Source organism: Phaethon aethereus (assembly GCF_964289735.1).
Source record: "Phaethon aethereus genome assembly, chromosome: 5".
Classification (NCBI taxonomy): Eukaryota; Metazoa; Chordata; class Aves; order Phaethontiformes; family Phaethontidae; genus Phaethon; species Phaethon aethereus.
In genome coordinates, this window is record NC_138579.1 from 45011629 (window position 1) to 45031898 (window position 20270).

Genomic DNA, 20270 nt, shown 5'->3' on the forward strand with positions numbered 1-20270 from the left:
GTTCAGCTTTTTGCATGTAGGACTGGTTGATAGGCAGAGTCAAGCATTTATTGAGAATGCTGTCGGATCAAAAATAACTTGTGCTTATAAACATTGTGATAATTTTTGAGATCTAATGTTGGTTAAATATTGTGTTAACCTGCAGTTTTAATTTTCTGGGAATTGCTGCTGCTGTTTTTGTGCCTTTTCCTTTCAATGATATAAACTAGAGACATTAAAGTGTTTCTGTTAATTAGAGCTTCTCTGATGCCTATGTTTCGGAGGAATAAATATCTGACAATCTTAAAGGCCTTTCTCGGGAAAGGTGATTGATTGCGTTATATGTGTTCATAATAGTTGTTTTTCCTTAGTGGGTTCACTATATGAAGTCATCTCTAACATTTGAATTCTGTGAATGAGAGATGATGCAGTGCTTGATTCCTAACATTGATTTCTTGTAAAATAGTGTTAATTGACCCTTCACTCAGTAGTTGTTGTCAATTTCTGCCTTTTTTTTTTTTTTTGAGATGAAGGGGTGGGGTTTTTGTTTCAAATTTTTTTTCCCCATTTTCACCTGTCTGACCAGCCGCTGACTCTTTCTCTTTCTCTCCTGCTTTCAATGCATCTTGGGTAGAGTTGTGGAACAAGCACCAAGAAGTGAAAAAGCAAAAATCTTTGGAAAAAACGAGTAAGGAAATTAAAAAATGTAGAAACTGACTTCTCCAGCCTCCCCATAACTGCCAACTCCCCAGGTGCAGGGTGAGCTTGCATTTATGGCGCAGTTTTTATGCCCGCAAGAACAAACATCTACCAAGAAAGCCTGCATTATAGAGAAGACCAAACAGATCAGTTTGCCTTGGGGAAACTGTGTCAAAATGTCTTTTTTTGTTGTTGTTGTTCTGTTTTTCCTCCCCAAAATGTTGCCTTCTTCAAAGAAGGGGAAGCAGATATTCTGAATCCTCACTGTACTGGATATATATGGAAGGGTTTTAAGATATTCCATCTCCTTTCTTAAAGACCAGTTTTGCTTAACAAGTCTTTGACACGAATATATTGATTGATTGATTGAATGTTACTGGAATGAGGAATTCTCTGTTCTTTCAAGCTGTGGGATGGCAAATTTTGTTACCTGGCATCAACCGTGAATGGTTTATGACCACAGTCAGTCTGCAACAAGAAATACTTTTGAGGGGGAGAGAGAAGGTGTATGTGAAGAATTGTATTTAGTGATGGCTGTTAGAGAATAGCCTCATAATAAGGAATCAACCTGATTTCCTTTTTTATATCCCATATTGAAGGAGTGAAATAGTCTGAGGCTGTTTGCAGAGTCTAAATAGTAGTCTAAATCTACACAAATCTTAACATCTATTGAAATATGATACTGAATATAATATTGAATATATATTATCTGGAGGTGTGGTACAAGGTTTTGCTCTTTTGGTTTATCACTGTTGTAAATAGGGACATATGACATAAGCTAGTTTATAATAACCATGCTGTGGTAGTGTAGTTTCTACTTTGCAGAGCTGATGTCCCTTTTATAGACTGAAGGTTGGGGAGGATTAATGGGTGAAAATTCCTGACATTCTGACTCAGCCTGGATTTGCTACATTAGTTTTAGGCTCCTCAGTTAAATACTTAAGTATAAGCGAGCATCTGGAGTTAGTTCAGAAAGCCTGGGGCAAATGGGGCACCTCTGCAGTACAGCTTACGGCATTTCAGATCTGAATTGCGTTCTGCTGAGGTAGGAGTGTGTGCGAGACACACGTATCATGTGCACACACCAACTCTCCCAAACTGGGCCTCTCAGGTGGGTGCCTACATTGGGAGGGATAAATTGAGATGTTAGTGGTTTATGTGTATTATGTGTACAACTCCCTAAAGAAGGGAAGGGGAGGCTCTTTAGTGCCTGTAAATTGATAGCAACAACAATGTGACTGTGGTTATTGTGTTCCTTAAGCTCAGTTACCAGTATTGCCCACAGCTGTCAAATACCTGAACTACTCCAGTCAGTTTAACTTTTAAAGCGAGTCAGATTGCCAGAAATATATCTGAATTATGTGTTGTGACAGGGAGCTCTTAAATTGCTTAAAAGACACAGCTGAAGTTTTAGTATTCTTGCTGTAGTAATGAGATATAAAACCATTTGCTGCATTGTTACAAAGAACTAGAAATGGTGGCCATTTGAATGAATGGAAGTAGACCTCTAGAAGTGAGCACTGTGTATTTCAGTGGAAAATAAGATCCCAAATTCTTGAAAAGGATATTTTTAGTTATTTTTCTTTTTTGTAAATTTTGTTTATACTTTGATTTGATTTACAGTAACTAAGGCATATGGATTTAGAGGCAGAATGCTATAACAAATGAAGAACTGTTTCTGTAAAACACTTCACATGGAGAATTGGTGGTTGAGTAATAAGCTAGTATGGTCTGCACAGCCTGCTTATAGCTTTGCTATTCATGAGTTTACATACCATCTCAAACTCACTCCCACAAATCTTTGTATATTATCCTTCTCTCTCTCTCTCTCTCTCCTCCCTTCCCTTTTTCTTTCCTTTTTGCTGTCTTACCCTCTCTAATATTACATACAATACAAACATGTTCATAATTCCCAGGTGGCTGTGATCAGTGGTTTATAAGAGAGTGGCATTGTTTGCTTAGAGATACTGGATATAGTCATGAGTATATAATACAAATATTCCAGCTGCTGATCATGTCTTCCTGTTACTGAATAGTTGGCAGATATGGATATGGCAGAAGTGTTGCATTCAGTCTTTTCCCCTTTCTGAGAGTAGTGACACACTGTGTACAGTCTATAACACCTTCTTTTCTTGCCTTGTTACTTACCTTGTTCAGTGCTTATCCAAATTTCTTTTCAGGCTCTACCTCTCCATCATTCTCTTTTCCTTCTGCCATCTCATCAGAGGACAATAGATGATATGATTCTAGAACTGCATGGGAAATTGAACATAAAGTTCTTTATCCTTTTTCCCCCCCTTTTTTGCTTTTGGATCGTTGGGTTAATGAATGCATGACTTAAGGCTTGCTAATTCCCTCTCTCACTACTGACCTATGTGATTGCCAACTCTGGAGAGCCATTTGTTAATCTAATTGGGGAATGTTGTAAAGTACAGCATGATATAAGCTTCTTCCTTGAAATTTTTACTGGTGTAACTGGTTTCTGTTCTTGTCATGTGTTGCCTGATTTTTGCCTAGATAGTTGCTGCGGGCAACCTAACAAACTCAGTCCAAGACTTTGAGCAAATTAGCTGTTCAAAAAAGGATTCTCACTTTAAGCAAATAGGTATCCTTTATTTTACCAAGAATAAAGGAAGTGGCTTCCTAGAGTTGAATGGCAACTGCTCTGCATGTGGTGTTGTAACTGGAAGCTACTTGACCTTTGTCTGTCCTCTTTTCTCTCTTGGCTAACAAAGGTACTGTTTAGTGATAGACACTCCTGGATTATGTCTTTGGAGTATTTGAAATTCAGACTAACATTTAAAGAATGGCAGATGTGTCCTGCTGGCCTTGTTATTTACAGTACCAAGGAATTAAAAAATATCAAAAGAATGAGAAAGCAAACTTGTTTTCTTGGTACTGTTCCTGCTTCCAGTCTGCAGTCTGCTTTCTGCCATACTGTTTTCTCTTGGTACAGTAATGATACGCTTTTTCTTTTGTTCAGGGCCAGAAGGTGCGAAACACTTTGATTTGGGAGAAACAGATGAGAAAAAATCCCAAATCAGTGCAGACAGTGGCCTCAGTTTGGCCTCAGGTTCTCAGGTCAGTGGCTCCTATGCTTCCTTTGTTTATGTGGTAGGAGAGAGGATTCTTCTATTCACTACTTAATTGTGCGAAGACTTCTAGGGTTTGAGCATTCTTGAATGGCTCATTCAGTAAAATTTCTTCCCCCCCCCTTTCTGTAGGGAACTGATCTTTTCGAACTCCTCAATTGTATGACCCCATGATCTTCTTGACAATGCAGGCAGTAGCTTCTATTTGGCTGGCTAAATAAACCAAAGAAGTGTAAGGTGTGTGATTCATGACCCCAAAGGAATGGGAAATGACGCGCTCTCCTTATGATAAAAACTAATGTGATTTTTTTTGTTCCTGTCCTTCTATGTTTTGATTGCAGAAGAGTGATTTTGACTCTATTCCCAGCGGAGGACCAGCAGTTATGGTCCGAAGTACAAGCCAAGATTCTGAAGTTAGCACAGTGGTAGGTTATACTCAAAGTGAAATATTGATGTGATTCACTGCTTGTTGAAGTGAGGGAGAGAATTTCGTGCTTATATTTGTGTGGTATGGCTGCATACTGTCATGCATGCATAATGTATGTCTATGAGTTCTCTCCCCAGAGCTGCTGAGTGGGTGGCAAGCATGTGTGTCTGATAGAGCATACCTAGTGCTTTATTATCAGATTGCATCCCTCATATATGGTGCTCGTTGATGTTACATATTCCTACATATTGGTGTATTTATGGAACTGGTGGATTAATTTTATAAACATGCCTTAGTTGTGTATAAACCATCTATAAAGAATAGCAGTTTAAAAGTGTAACCTGAGGGCAAAAAAGGCAGATAGTTTGATGCATTAAAAACAAGAACAAACTTTCTGATGTATTACCTTAAAGCATTTAAATCATATCAAAATATGTCTGCTTGCTTTCTGATCAACTATAGGGCCTAGAGGGAAAAGGTAGCAGGAATTCATTCAGTAGAAAAAGAATGAACCTTCTCCCTGCCACATCTTATCTGATAGGGCATATTCCAGGGGCAAAACCCAAGGAACTTTACTTTGTGGTGGTGGTGGTGGTGGTGGTTTTTCTTCTCTCTAAACTACCTGTGAATATCTGGCTTCCCATGATCTTTTCGCAGCCTGTAATAAGAATAATACTCTCATTGTCTTTCTCTAATGGACCCAGAAATTGTGTTCTGGGGGATTCTGCCCCAGATAGAAGAGGGGCTTAGAAAAGCTGGTTGATATTCCAGTATGTCCTCCTCCAAGATCAAGAAAGGTCCATCCTGACAAGTAGGAAACGAAGCAAAGGCAGCAGGAGGCCTGCATGGATGAGCAAAGAGCTCCTAACTGAACTCAGACATAAAAAGGAAGCAGTGGCAGGTGACCCAGGAGGAGTATACATTTGCTGTCCTGTCTTGCAGGGATAGGGTTAGGAAAACCAATATTGAGCCAGAATTGAATCTGGCAAGGAATGTGAATGGAAACAGGAAAGGAGTCTACAGCAGCAAGAGAAAGGACTAGTGAAAACGTGGGCCTACTGCTGAATGGGGCGGGGGAACTGGTGACAGATGGAGAAGACTGAGGTACTTGGGGCATTCTTTGCCTCAGTAAAGTGCTTTTACCAGTAAAACTGGCCCTCAGGAATCCTAGGCGCCCGAGACCAAAGGAAAATGCTGCAACAAGAAAGACTTACCCTTGGTGCTAGGGGGCACTTCAACAAACTCATTGCAGCCACAAGTGCTGCAGGAGGTGGCTGATGCCATTGTGAGGCCACTCTTGATTGTCTCTGAAAAGTCATGATGATTAGGAGAGGTTCCTGAAGACTGGAAGACAACAAATACCACTCATCTTCAAGAAGGGCAAGAAGGGGAGTTACAGGCTGGCCAGCCTCACCACAGTCCTTGGGGAAGATGATGGAGAAAATCTTCCTCGAAAATGTTTCCAAACACATGAAGAACAAGAGGGTGAATGGGACTAGTCATCATGGATTTACAAAGGGGTAGGCATGCTTAACCAACCTGATAGCCTTCTACAATGAGATGACTAGCTTGGTGGATGAAGGGAGAGCAGCAGATATTGTTTACCTCAACTTCTGTAAAGCTTTTGACACTGTCTCTTGTAATGTAGACAAGCTGACAAAGTATAGGTTAGGTAAGCTGCTCGTGAGGTGGACTGAAAACTGGCTGAACGACTGAGCCCAGAGGGTTGCGATCAGTGGCACAAAGTCCAGATGGAGACAAGTCACTAGTAGTGTACCTGAGGGGTCAGTACTCAGGCCCATACTGTTCAACATCTTCACTGATGACCTGGATGATGGTACAGAGCAACTTTGCAGATGATACAAAACTGAGAGGGGTGATCGACATACCAGGTGGTTGTGCCACCAGAGGGGGCCTCAACAGGCTGGAGAACTGGGCAGAGGGGAATCTATCAAGTTCAACAGGGGGAAAATGCCAAGTCCTACATCTGGGGAGGAATAATCCCAGGCACCAGTACACACTGGGGTCCGACTGGCTAGAAAGCAGCTTTGTTGGGAAGGACCTTGGGATCCTAGTGGACAACAAGTTGACCGTGAACCAGCAATGCACCCTCATGGCAGAAAAGACCAATGGTATTCTGGGCTGTATTAGGAAGAGCATTGTCAGCAGGTTGAGGGAGGTGATCCTTCCACTTTACTCAGCACCAGTGAGGCTGTATCTGGAGTATTATGTCCAGTTCTGGGCTCTCCAGTACGAGAAGGATAAGGACTTACTGGCGTGAGTCCAGCTCAGGGCCACGAAGATGATTAAGGGACTGGAGCATCTTTAATGAGAGGAGATATTGAGAAAGCTGGGAGTCTTCAGCCTGGAGAAGAAAAAGCGCTGGGAGGATCTTATCAATGGGTATAAATACCTGATAGGAGGGAATGAAGACAAGGGAGCCAGACTCTTCCTGGTAGTACCCACTGGCAGGACAAGAGGCAGTCAACACAAAAATTAAAGCACAGGAAATTCTATCTGAACACAAGAAAACACTTTTTTTAGTTTGAGGGTGGTCAAACACTGGAGCAGTTTGCCCAGAGATGTTGTGGATCCTCCATCTGTGGAGATTTTAAAAACCTTACTGGACATTGTCCTCAGCAATGTACTCTAGCTGACCTTGCTTGAGCAGGGGGGGCTGTCTATGGATGATTTTAATGGATCCCTTCCAACCTACACAGTTCTGTGATTTTTCTGAAGGGCAATTTGAGTCTTTCTTCATCTATTTCTGCAGAATATGATTTGATGCAAAGATAATGTTACCGAAGGAGAAAAGGCAAATGTGGCCTTGTTGTACAGCAGTTGTAGTGCTGTAGTGTTGTACTAGCAGTTGTACTGCTTCTTATTTTGTGCTTTAAGAAGAAACATTTTACAGCTTTTCTCTCCACAGTGTCTTTCTCTATTGAAGGTAACTGCTTTATTTTTCTCCACAGGTTAGTAACAGTTCTGGAGAGACATTAGGAGCAGACAGTGACTTGAGTAGCAATGCTGGTGACGGCCCAAGTGTGGTAAATGGTGGCGATTTGACAGGATCCAGAGGCACTGTGTCAGACAGCGAAATTGAGACGAACTCTGCTACTAGCTCTATCTTTGTAAGGGCATTGCAGGCTTCCCTTTTTAATTTTTCTTTTTTTAAAATTAAATCTTGTACAGTAATCATTTCAATGTGTGTGCATGTGTGGAAGAGGATCTCTGATTCTGTTCTAAGGGTTAATCAGCACTGACTTACAAAATTACATCTTCAGTATTGTATGGATCCACATACCTTTCTTCATTGCCTGTGCAATATGTGGTTATTTGAGAATAGTAGACTCACATCTCACATGATGTTACAGGCTCTAGCAATATTTAATTTCCTCTCATTCAATATTTCTCCCAACCAAATGCACATTTAATTGCTCTTCAGAGGCAAAACAACACGGATGGGCATTGTTTGACCTTACCTAAGAGGAACGCAGTCCCTGTTTCTTAGGAGCAGTTGTTTGATACAGGAAAGGGATGACACATAGTAGGTTTAGCAGCTGTTCTGTTTCTTTAAAACATTACTTTAAGCCTATTTGAAGTGTAATCATAACTTATAAATATATTTTCCTTGTTGGAATATCTGTATGCAGTAAAATTCAAAGGATCTGAAAGCACTTCTTGTTCATTTTGTTTTTTAAAGTCCTTGATTAGAGGTTATACCCAATAATATACATCTTACCAAGAAAATAATTATATAGTCAATTTGGCTAAATCAGGCTGTTAGCCAAATATGAACACAACTTGCAGTGCCTTAAGATTGGTCTCACTGTGTTCATTATTTTATAATTCTGATGAGATTGTAAAAGCCTTTACAGGGCTTCTAATTTTAAGCAGCAAACAAAATCATTGTGCTTCTTTGCAGTTTTCTTCTAAAAGCATGAAAAGTAATGTACCCATGTCTGCTTATTTAGCTGCAAGAGGGTGTTGTCTCAGTTACTAGAGTTACTTGTTTTTAAAAACACTTAGTTTTCTGCATTTTTCTACTTGATTAATGAAACTAAATGGAATTTTAAGAACCCTTGCAACAGATTTAGAACCAAGATGATGGGTGTACGTATGATGTACAATGAATGTCAAGTATCGCACCACAGTTCACCTGGTGGTAGAAAAATAGATGGGCCAGCATTATTATCACAGTTCCTGCTGACTGATAGTTCCAGCACATAGTTCTTCAGACCAGGTGAAGACATTGCTTAATGTCATACTTTTATGAATGGTAAAGGAAGAAAACGCTGCAAAGTCTGAATGTGAGATAGAGCTCAGGTAGTCTTATTCTGCTTGTGAATATTCTTTTCTGTGTAGTCCCGAGAAGGCTGTTTATCTCTTCCTCCGTTCCTCACGATCACAATGACAGTGATATTCAGCTATTTCCTAAACAGTGGGAAAGATTTACAATTAAAATTTGGGAAAACTTACTGCATAAGCATGAAATAATGGGGGATGATAGAAGAGGTTTAGCTGTTCTTTCCTTTAGTCTGGGATTTGCATGTTTTTGTTTTGTATCAGTTTTCCTTCAGGGAACTGTTTTGCTTCCTCTGTATCGATTTCTCTGTCTCTCTTTGTTTTTCCTTTGTCTGACTTGGGACTTTTAAATGTATTACCTTGCTCTTTGAACAGAGTAACATATTTGTTTTGTGAACATTTGTGGGAGAAGCATCCATGAAGTATAACTTGCAAACTGTGTCTGTTAAGTACAACTGCAAGAAACAGCCCTGCAGGGCACAGGGTTAAGTTGTCTGACACCTCTTGTATTATTTTCAGGCGAAGTCTCACAACTTGAAGCAGAGTGTGAAGGATAGCAAAGGCAGTACTCCAGGGAGAGGTCCAGAGGATGGGAACCAACGTGTCTATCTTTATGAAGGACTTTTGGGTACAGTGGTTTGTTTTTGTGTTTGTTGTTGTTTTTTTTTTTGTGGGAAGGGGACCTTTTAGACTGAAGTTCTGTTTGGGGTAGACTGGAACGTTTACGTTCCCAGAGACTGTTTGTGTCTTTTGTGACTGTTTGTGGACACTTGCTGTTGTCCATACTGGTAGAACAAGGGGGCACATCAGACCATTCAGAGTAAAGCCAAAGATTTGGTAGGGAGATTTAATAAGAATAAGAGGAGATGGGTGTGAGTTGTGTAGCTTGCATAAAATGTAGTTTGTCCAAGTTTCCTGCTGTTCTTGAATATGACTTCTTTAAAGTGTTGCAAAAAGAGAAGGAACTTACATAGCTACGCGTGGATGGCTAAGATGTATCACTGATCTTGAAAAAAAGATCCTTCAGCTTAAATCATTGAACAGAGAGCTACTGAACTCAGAATACTAATGGCCTTCAAGTGAATCCTTGAATTAGGAGTGTTCTGGCTTTTTTGAAATGTATTTCATCTGGACTTGCTGTTAATAAAGAGCTTTCTCTTCCTGTGTTTTTCATCCTTTCCATTTGTCGTTCCTACCTGCTTGGAATGGTGCAGGTAGGGATAAAGGATCTGTCTGGGACCAGTTAGAGGATGCTGCAATGGAAACCTTCTCTATGAGTAATAATCTTATCTTTCCACTTCTCTGTGTGTTTGCCATGATCTGTGTTTGTGTGAGATATTCCTGTTTCTTTTGGGCAGTTTTAACAGTATATGGAAGAAGATTCTACTCCTTAAAGAATAGAGAGGAGAGGTACTTTTGTGTAAGGGTTTGAAAAGATTATACTATGAGTTAGAATGAGATCTATCTTGTCTCTTCTTTTACACTTTTCTTCAGTTGTGATATTGCTTGTTGTTTAAAAGTAACTTTTTTTTTGAAATATGGGTTAATTGTGTGTTGGCTTGTCATATTTTCAAGCAGTGGGAAGGAGCAGGAGTTAATCTTAAAGTATTTGAGTGAAGTAAATGGAATAAATACTCAATTTTTGTATACATTGCATAGGCAAAGAGCGTTCAACTTTGTGGGACCAGATGCAGTTCTGGGAAGATGCTTTTTTGGATGCTGTGATGTTAGAGAGAGAAGGAATGGGGATGGACCAGGGACCTCAGGAGATGATTGACAGGTAAAGTTCTTTAATAGGCCTCTTATTGTTTCACCTGGGGCTGTAATAGTAAAAAAAAAAAAAAATTATTTTAATTCTGCTGAACATGCTTTTGTCACTTTGTAAACCTTGTTACTATACTTGATTGTTCCAAAGTGAACCTTTTGTGTCTCTGCTGGCCAGTATCTTCTGATACTGAAATACTATCTTCAGTTGTGACATACTTCTTTTTTTAACTTTTCTGGAGAGGTGACATTTCCAAAGAAATGAGTAATGTAAGCGTAATCACACTATGAATAGATGGAATAGACTACATCAGTAATAAAGCAAGAGATTTCTGTGGCAAGATGACTATATTCTGGAATAAAGGAAGATATCAGTGTGTTGACTTAAGGTGAAGGAATTAAATGTCTTCAGAAACTGCATTTTGAGCCTTCTCAAAATGCAGAGTCACTTACAGGTGTTTTTCCTTTGCAATTTGTAGTTACAAGAAGCAAACAAAAAAACCAGGAGGGAACCACTCTCTATAAACATCTGTGTAGTTGATTAAAGCTAGACTACTTCTAAGATACCAGTCTTCACTACCTGCTTGCCTTTTTTTCCTCAACTCTCTTAATATCTGATCATTCTCTGCTGTACCACCTACACCCGTGATATCATGTAATGTGGGATCTGGTAGCCAAAATTAGAACTAGTTTGTGAGCTGCTGGTTTGAAAACTGTTGATTTTTCCGCAAACTACCTAGTTTACTGGAAAAAGAGAGTGCCTCTGCACTTCCTTCATCAGTTTACTTTTGCCTTGCAGTTACATTTAAGCTCTAAAGGCATGTAGCTCTTGTCCTGAGTTACATGTTCCTCTTCTGGCAGTTACAATTGTCATGGAGCTGTGACTGCAGAAAAGAGGAAATGGGTAAGCCCAGTGGACCACTGAGAATTTCCCACTGAGCAGACGTTATTTACTTCAACTAGTTAATAATTAATGGAAATCAGTGATCGCAATGTTTTACTGGGAAATGCCCATTTAGCTTAGTGTTTATGGAGGTTTTATTTGCCATACACATTACAAATAGTGATCTGTCCTCTGCCAGTGCTTTAGTGAATTGGATGAAGAATGCCTGTGAGTCTGCTTCAGATCTAGCTCTTCTTGCAGGTATCTTTCCCTGGGAGAACATGATCGAAAGCGTTTGGAGGATGATGAGGACCGCTTGTTGGCTACACTGCTGCATAATATGATTGCTTACATGTTGATGATAAAGGTGACTTTTTTTCTTTTTCTTTTTGATAGGTCCCTGCTCAGATTTTGTTGATGTTATCTTGAAACTGTACATGTCTGTTCACAGAGCTCAGAACAGTGAAGTATAAAACAATGTTATGAAACATCTCATAATCTTAATGAAAAAATTGCTTCAGTACCTGGAGATTCTTTGAGATATGTTATCTGAGTTTACGCAGTTCTGTGCCGTGGGTATGCATATACATTGCCATTTCAAATAGAAATTTACTATTTCTACTAATAACTTTGGAGGACATTCTTGTTTTTATCAGTATGGGTTATAAGTTAAGTAGGCAGCATCCTCTAGTCTCATTTCCTCACAGCTGCAAATTCCAAGCATGGGCAGACTGTGAATATGCATATCAATAACTTAACGTGAAATTTGCTGTTATTAGTAAGCAACCCCTTTTTCTTATTCAATGGGCTGTCTATATGTACCTTAATGCTGTAGGTGGCTACTAGCAATATCTTTCTTTTGTCTGAATAATTTCTTAGTCCAAATCCTTCCTCAAAGTCACTGGAAAATCAATCTAAAATCTTTGTCATGTTTAAAACCATGGTGCATGGTTTTACCTGTGACAGATTTGATGCACTGTGCTGTCCAGTGCAACAGCTTGACAGTAAGAATAGCTGTACACAGATGATAGTTTGATAACTTTCACTGTTTAAATGAGGAGGTGAGACATCGTTCCATAGATAAAGAATGTCTGATATCCAATCAGTGGAAGAAGATATTGTATGTAATTTTTTTGGGGGGGTGGAGGGGTGGTGGGAGAGAAAGAAGGTATTGATTTTTCCTGACATGAATAGAATGTGCAGGTAAGTTTTAATATGGGATTTGAGTATATTTGGAATGAGTTTATTTCAGAAGATGACTGTAGGATTTGGCCATTAGGACATGCATTGCTACTTAAAGTAGGAGTAATAATAACCAGTGCAGTTACTTTCATTACAGGTTGCAAAAGAGGAAAGCAAATAATACTGGTTTCAAAAGTCTATCTTATGACAGATGTTCATAGAGTTAGTCCCGGAGGGGAAGAGTGTCTTTTGGTGTGGTGAAAATAATCAGATCCCTAAGAAAACAGTTTCCTGGGGGAAAGGGATAAGGAGGCAAACAGGGTATTATCCTTTGAAAATTATATCACCCTGGGCTTATGGGTTATAGATGAAAAGGGAGTACAGGGGATCTGAGAGTTGTGAAAAAAAAATATTGTTTCTTTCAGTACATCTTCAGAGATGCTCAAGAGTGAGGATGGGGATAAAGAACTGGGCAAAGGAGAGGTTGTGGGGTATTGGGGCTTTTTTGTTACTTGTGGTTATTCTCCCTGTGTGTCTGTGTCTCCCCCCCCCCCCCTCCCCCCCCCGTTTTGGGATAAAACGTGGTGGATCTGGAATTTGGTATATATTATTTGTATATAGGATTTTTTTTCAAGCAGTTAGAGTGAAGGCTTTAAGACACTAAGGACTGTACCAAGGTATCTCATCTTAGGGCAGCTTCTAGTAGAAATTGCAAAGTTGGAAGGCCTTCTTTTACTAGGGGGGTGAATTCTTCTGAGCTGTCAAGGGAAGCATAATCTTCCAAACCCAATGCCTTGGTATCTTAATTTATTTTCTTGTTTTGGGATAGCAGAACCTAGTAGTTTTTACTGAAAAATTATTGAAAAATACAATGCTTGCTTTCAAGTGCAAAGAATTCTTGCCAAAGGAAGGAAGCCGGTTGAGTTTGTTTAGTATGCTCCATAGCACTAAGGTCATAATCACAATATCACAAAATCACAAAAACAGTGTCCGATCTAGCTTGAAGTGCTCAGGTGTGAGTGTACCGTCTTGAAGCCTTTAGTATCAATGGCTGGCATTCATAATAGCCTTCTGAAATGGCACCAGGGGCAGAAATGTTTTGCTTCTGATCTTCCCTGTAGTTCATCTTCAGGAGGAACCTGCTGCTGTTTGAGGACTCCCTGGGAATGTTTATTGGAGCCCTGGCCTAGTGATGGGGAAACAGGTCATGAAAGAGTGAGAATTCTGAAAGATACCATGCCTTTGTGTTAATATTTCTTGTGTTGAGGGCTCCACAGTTGACTACTCTTTGACAACGCTTTGCAGAGGAGGAGGTGGAGAAGCTAGCCGGGCAGATGACTCATCACACAAGTGGCAACATGGAGAACTGAGGCTTTTGATGTTAGTAGTTAGAAGTGGAGGGTAGTGGAGTTGCTGTGTTGTTGTGCAAGAGCAGGCAGGAAATCTGTTGTGTGCAGTATCACTTGGCCAGTATCTGGAAAAAGTGGTGTACATGCAACTTCTGCTTGTACTTCTGGGCTAAAGAGGCCCTAGCATGACTGAACTTGAGATTGGTTGTTTTGCTGTCTTAGCAGTTGAAACCAAGATATGTTGATTTTGGGACATAAGAGTTGCCACCTGTGAACAGAGAAGAGTATGTAACTGTCTTTATATCTGCTTTCTAGGTGAACAAGAATGATATTAGGAAAAAGGTGCGTCGTCTAATGGGAAAATCACATATTGGATTGGTGCACAGCCAGCAAATAAATGATATTCTAGACAAACTTGCCAATCTGGTAAGTAAAACAGTGATGAGTGATGTACCTGTGGGAGCTACAGTGGAGGAAAAATATTAGCTGAAAATTCTTCTATAAATGCCCCGCAACACTAATTTTAAAATATTAAAAATAACTAAATTGAATTATTAAACGCTGCCTTCACATGTATAGAATAAAGATTGTGATTGTATGACCCTGTTTATAATATTATAACGTTATGCAGTTATCAATTAGAACTGCAATACAAATATGTATAAACATGACACTTCAGTACCACAGTTCTGTGCAACCCTTATGTTTTCTTATTATCACTTTTGTGAGTGGGAACCTTTATTCTTACTTATGACTGCAACAAGTGTTTAGTTTTCCGTCGGTTTCTAGGTTGTTATAAGACTTGTAGCAATCAGTTTTCATACAAAACTAGTTCTACTATCAGCTGCCATGCAGAATAAATGTTACGTCCTGTAATGCTCATTAAGAATACAGGCTAACACTTAAGTTAATAAAACTAGCCAGCTTTTGACACAACCATCAACAGGGTGGATGCAAGTTAGGCCCTCTGAAAACTGATTTTTCAAAGCGTTTTTACATTTGGAACTTAGTTTTATGGACAGAAAGGACATAGAATTATGTTGCAATTAACTGGGAAAAAGCAGACCAGTCTACTGCAATGTTACTGGAACCCAGACACCTCACTATCCCACACGTAGTATGGTTCCAGTATGAATGTTGTTGTACGCTGTGATAACTCTCATACTCACGCTTGTTGAAACTAAACTTAGGGTATCTTGCTTAAAATTGTCCAAAATTGCCTCCAATCAGCTGTGTTAGTGTTTAGATTAGATATTAGGAAAAAATTCTTTACGAAGAGAGTGATCAAACATTGGAACAGGCTGCCCAGGGAAGTGGTGGAGTCACCATCACTGCAAGTATTCAAAAAACGTGTAGATGTGGCACTTTGGGATATGGTTTAGTGGGCATGGTGGTGTTGAGTTGATGGTTGGACCTGATGATCTTAAAGGTCTTTTCCAACCTTAATAATGATTCTGTGATTCTGTGTTAAAAATACTTTTTTTTTTTTTATTTGTTGAAAATGCTTCTACGGTCACCTAATGCACTTTTTTTCAGTAGATCAGGAGAAATTTGTTGCAAAGTTCATTAATGACTGCATTTTTTTTTTCCCCTAGAATGGACGGGAACTCCCTGTGAGACCCAGCGGCAGCCGCCACATCAAGAAGCAGACTTTTGTAGTACATGCTGGGACAGACACAACAGGAGACATATTTTTCATGGAGGTAGAGACAAGAATAATATTAATGCAATTAGTAGCATTCAGTAAATAACATCAGAAATCTTATGTAATATTTTGTGCTCCCAGGTATGTGATGATTGTATTGTGCTGAGAAGCAACATTGGAACTGTGTATGAACGTTGGTGGTATGAGAAACTCATCAACATGACCTACTGTCCCAAAACAAAAGTGCTCTGCCTCTGGAGGAGGAATGGTCAGGAAACACAACTGAACAAGTTCTACACAAAGAAGGTACGCATCTTGTTTAATGCACACAATACTGAGGGAACACTGCACAGGACAAACAAATCCTTGGTGTGTCATATTCCATGTTTAATCAAAAAATAGCATTCTCTCTCCAGCACTGGTTACTGAACTGCAATGGCTGTTTAACAGCACTGACATTGGAAGCTGGCATTATGCCTTGTTATTTACCTGAAGACAGTAGTACAGCAGGAGGTAATTTAAGAAATTACACATGTAGCTTTTACTTGTTTGGTTCTTTTTTTTAGAAGAAGGAAAGTATCAATATTACTACATATTGCATTATCTTGCAGGCTTATAAAGGTAGTAAAAATATTGTGGTAGATTCATGGGGAAAAAGCTAAATAAAACTATGTCTTAGTAATTGAGTTAATTGTCATTTTTAATGGCAAACCCAAACTGGCAAAATAGATACATTTTTTTCTCCATGACCCCATGTTTAATTTTTATTTCATATATGCCTACATTCTCCACTAATATTAAAGCCCTTTTCTTCTTTTTATGATTAATTGCAAATGTAAAGCAATAGCTTAAACTTACTAGTAACTCTTTGAACTCCAGCAACTCCTACACAATGACCAGCAAACAAAATGTAAAGATTTGTAAATGCAAGTAATATATTGAAAGGTTATTATCTTTGAGATATGTAAAGGGATTAGATTTCTTCTTCAAAAAATTCATTTTATGTAGACATAATGCAGGTATGAATACAAAGGGAAGCAGGACAAAACCAGCGTGCTACAGAAGTTACTTGGAAAACTAATTGTGTGTATCTTGGGCTTCAGATAAAAAATGTCCTTAAACTTCACTCAGATTATGGCTTAACATTATTTGATATTAGAGAGGGAAGTTGGAGGAAGATGACTAGAAGAATACGGTATAAGGAAATTGATAGGAATAACAAAAAGATAGATCATATAAGCATGACCAGTAACATTGATTGCTAGAAGCTGAAAAGAAAAGGAGGGATTGTGATATTGTTTTGAGACTTTTTCTACACTACGAAACTAAGTAAACTTGGATAGGTTGCTCATGAGCGTGTGCTAAGCCTTGAATTCTTCACTATCTTGTGCTATGAAATGACACAAAAGTTTCTTTGTCAACTTGAAAAATAAATATAAATACCATCTAGTAATTAGCTGTGGTTGAACTTTTACAGGCTTTTTGTCATTGTGCACCACATGGGGCTTGTTCTTTTTGTAGAATCTTAGAATCTTGCTGTACTTTGCCCTTAGTAATTTGTAAAAATAATGTTTTATTATTTTTATTTTGTATGTTAGTGTCGGGAATTATACTACTGTGTAAAAGACAGTATGGAGCGAGCAGCAGCAAGACAGCAAAGCATTAAACCAGGTACAAGATTTTGCTTGTTGGGAACATTTGTTGCTTAATCTCCAATCAACAGATTTTTTTGATTAATAACTTCTTTCACTATAATCTCCTTTTACTTGGGAATCTGAGGGTAGCTTTGTACATCTGTGTGTACGTGGCAGACTTAGTGTTATCACCAGCTTGCCCCCAATATGCCTCACTCTAAATACAAACAAACAAAACACCTGTATAAAGAAGAGTTAGATGTAAGGAGGACTAGCTGCCAGTAAAATTACTGAGAATTTTTCTTCATGGTTGGCTAGCTACTCCTTTTATTCCTGACTGAGACATAGAACTGTGTTGTCCATTTTTTTTTTTTTTTTGTGAGAATGGAGGCTAATAAATATGCTTGTCTTAGTGAATCTACAGTGATGAATCTGCAGCTTTCTGCAGACTTTCAATGCACAAACCTTTTCTGTATTGGGAAGTTTCATACTGGTGCAAGTCAAAAGGTGCAGTTAACACAATGTCCTTATATCAGCATAACTTCTTCAGTGTAGACATTCTTCTTAGTTTAGCATCATCATTTGGGACAGGATAGTATAATTATATTGGTGAAACTTTCTTGGCAAGCACCCTTTTCCTTTTCCTGTTGAGTCAAAAAAACCTAGAAAAGTGAATTTGCAGTTTTGAGAGATTGAGTTCTTGGGAAGGCAATTTTCCATTTTTCTTAGTCCCCGGAGAGTAGCAGGTGCTGTCTGTACCTGGTAACAAACATGAAGGTGGCTTATTTTATACCTTTATAAGATGGTTGTTTCTCCATTGCTGGAGTCTGTTTGTAGGTTCAGGGTAACGTCAATGTGGCTTTGTGTTTTCAAGGTTTATTTTTGTTGCAACTATTTTTTTGTCAAGTGGATGCTAGGAGTCTAGGAGCCATGGTTTGAGGTACAAGCCTATTTTAGGTGTGTCTTAATGCCAAATCTAAGGAATCTACATTTTATAGTCATAACGGGCATCAGTATGACTGAGAAAATGACTTGCGTTTAAATCTAGCATCCTAAGTGTTCAACCCTCAGCTGGCTGCTGGAGCTTGGAAGAACCACCATTTTCTTCTTCCTATCATTAGTCCAATTTAATTTGAGGAGGGGAATTTACTGAGGGTAGAGGAGGCAAAAGTGTCATTGAACACTATTTGAAGAATTGGTCAATAATGTAGTTTTAAAAATGTGTTTGAAAGCCATTCTTCAGAGTTCAGTGTTTCTACACAAATGATAATTTTAAAAAAATCATTAGAAGAAAGCATTTTCTGGCTGAACTGAATGATGTAAAGGAAACTAAATGAAAATGCCTAGATTGTCATCTATTAATGTCCTCTATTAAATTGTCATTGTTGTAACCATGTTGACTTTTTCATTGTTGAAAGTATAAAACAATGCCATACAAAATCATCAAACTCACAAATGCGAGCCTAGTTGGTACTTGCTTATGTGTTCGTACTTAAGACTATGCTGTCTGTGGTGTTATGTAATTGCAGCATCTTACCATGCAGAAACGAAATGTGGCATTTGAAACAAACAAACAAACCCCCAATATGAACTACAGTAAATACAGACTGAGCTGTCATCAGTGTCCCTTCATGTAACCAGGATGAGATTTTTTTATGATACTTAAGTCTGGTGGTTCTCAGAAGGCTGTCATTAGTGAGTGGACTCTACTGAAATGCTGCTTGCTATTCTTAGTAGTGTCCTCTTGCTGTGCGCATCAAATGGAGATTATGTTTTTATTGTTTTCTATTTCCCTTCCACATACCATGACTTGGCTCACTGCTTTCTGTTCTTTCTCTGTCTCTCTTTTCTGTCTGGATATTTTTGTTTGTTTTTATTTTGATTTTTAAATTATTATTATTATTTAATTAACATATCACAGGCCCTGAGCTGGGTGGTGAGTTCCCTGTGCAAGATATGAAAACTGGTGAAGGAGGTCTTCTTCAGGTCACACTGGAAGGAATTAATCTGAAATTTATGCACAGTCAGGTATGAGGGAAATCTGTGAGAAGACTGTGAGCATGAAGCTTTTTGCAGCATGCCTGTATATGTGTTTCCTCTTCCCAGAGTATCAACAAGGACAAGGCATAGTGTGAAGGGAGTAAAAAAGCATATGTATATTTACACGCACACACACATAAATATATATATGTATGTAAAAATACACTGAAATTAAATATCCCTAGGAAAACGATAATCACATGAAGAAAAATCTTCATACAGATTTCAACTTCTTGTTTCTGGTGGTCTGAATTGTCTAAGCACAAAACAAATGGTAGCCATATATAAAGAGACAGAAAAAGTGATCAATAGTAATCTAAACCGCCATAATGCATCATACTGTGAACATATCCTGATGACATTAGCAGTCAACCTTAAAGATACAGTGTTTGAATATTGTAGGTACAGAGGGCAACCTTCTGCATCATATTTAATCTGTCTTGTTTTAAAATTTGAGAAATCATCTGTAGAATTTAGTATGAAATAAAATGGGAAAGTTGCCCTTGCTGTAATTCATGAAAATAAGAAAAAATTAGTGATTTTTTTTTCCTTCTGAATAGCAGATCTTGTGGGCGTAGAGGAAACACAACTAGAATTGTCATTTCTTTGTTTCTCTGGATGTTGTTTCTGTTGCTTCCTTTGATCCTTGTTTTTTATTTTGCTTTGTGTTTTTTTGTTTTGCATACGATATTAAATGCATGCTATGCTAGACGGTAGAATTGATTTTTAGGGGAGAGAGAGAAAGTGTGTGTGTGTGAGAGAGCGAGAAAGAAAAGCTTCTGTCAGTCCTTTTGTGGAGTGTTTTTTCCTTTCCTCCTGACTAGACTTTTCTCCCCATACAAGCTTTGTTCTTCTTTGAGGATTCATCAGTGTAGATCCCACTGGAAGTGCACGTGCATCTCACACACACATGCTCAGAATCTTTAATACTTCTCCCAAGGTCACAGCAACACCGTGCGCCTCTTTAAGTTCATATGTTCCCCTATAAGGAGTGGAGAGTTGTGAACCTCCTTCATTTTTCTTTCTGTCTTTTACCGGGGTAGAACCTGGACTACAGCTGTTGTGCTGTAGTATCTCAAACCTTCTCTAGACTGTGATGAAACAGTCTACCTGTAAGACTTAGTTATAGGTTTTAACTTTTTATTGGATATGCTGGAATATGAAGAACTGCAAGAGGAACTCAGTGGTAGTATAGAATGAATTTTTGTAGTTACTGGAAATGGCAGGTCTAAACCCTGCTCTTGAAGCAACAGTTTGATATCATTATAGAT

The 20270-nt window shown here is 38.7% G+C and overlaps 1 protein-coding gene across 1 annotated transcript in view; it reads left to right on the forward strand.

Annotated features, from left to right (window-relative positions):
• Positions 1-20270, forward strand: part of MADD (MAP kinase activating death domain) — a gene marked incomplete at both ends in the record, with an annotated part of 60151 nt that overhangs the window by 28787 nt on the left and 11094 nt on the right. Inside the window, 13 exons of the mRNA XM_082000172.1 lie at positions 614-667; positions 3662-3759; positions 4112-4195; positions 7170-7328; positions 9022-9130; positions 9717-9779; positions 10162-10282; positions 11411-11516; positions 13996-14106; positions 15276-15383; positions 15467-15631; positions 16924-16996; positions 18881-18987. Of these exons, the coding sequence (XP_081856298.1) occupies positions 614-667; positions 3662-3759; positions 4112-4195; positions 7170-7328; positions 9022-9130; positions 9717-9779; positions 10162-10282; positions 11411-11516; positions 13996-14106; positions 15276-15383; positions 15467-15631; positions 16924-16996; positions 18881-18987 (1358 nt within the window). The remainder of the gene's footprint in view (positions 1-613; positions 668-3661; positions 3760-4111; positions 4196-7169; positions 7329-9021; positions 9131-9716; positions 9780-10161; positions 10283-11410; positions 11517-13995; positions 14107-15275; positions 15384-15466; positions 15632-16923; positions 16997-18880; positions 18988-20270) is intronic.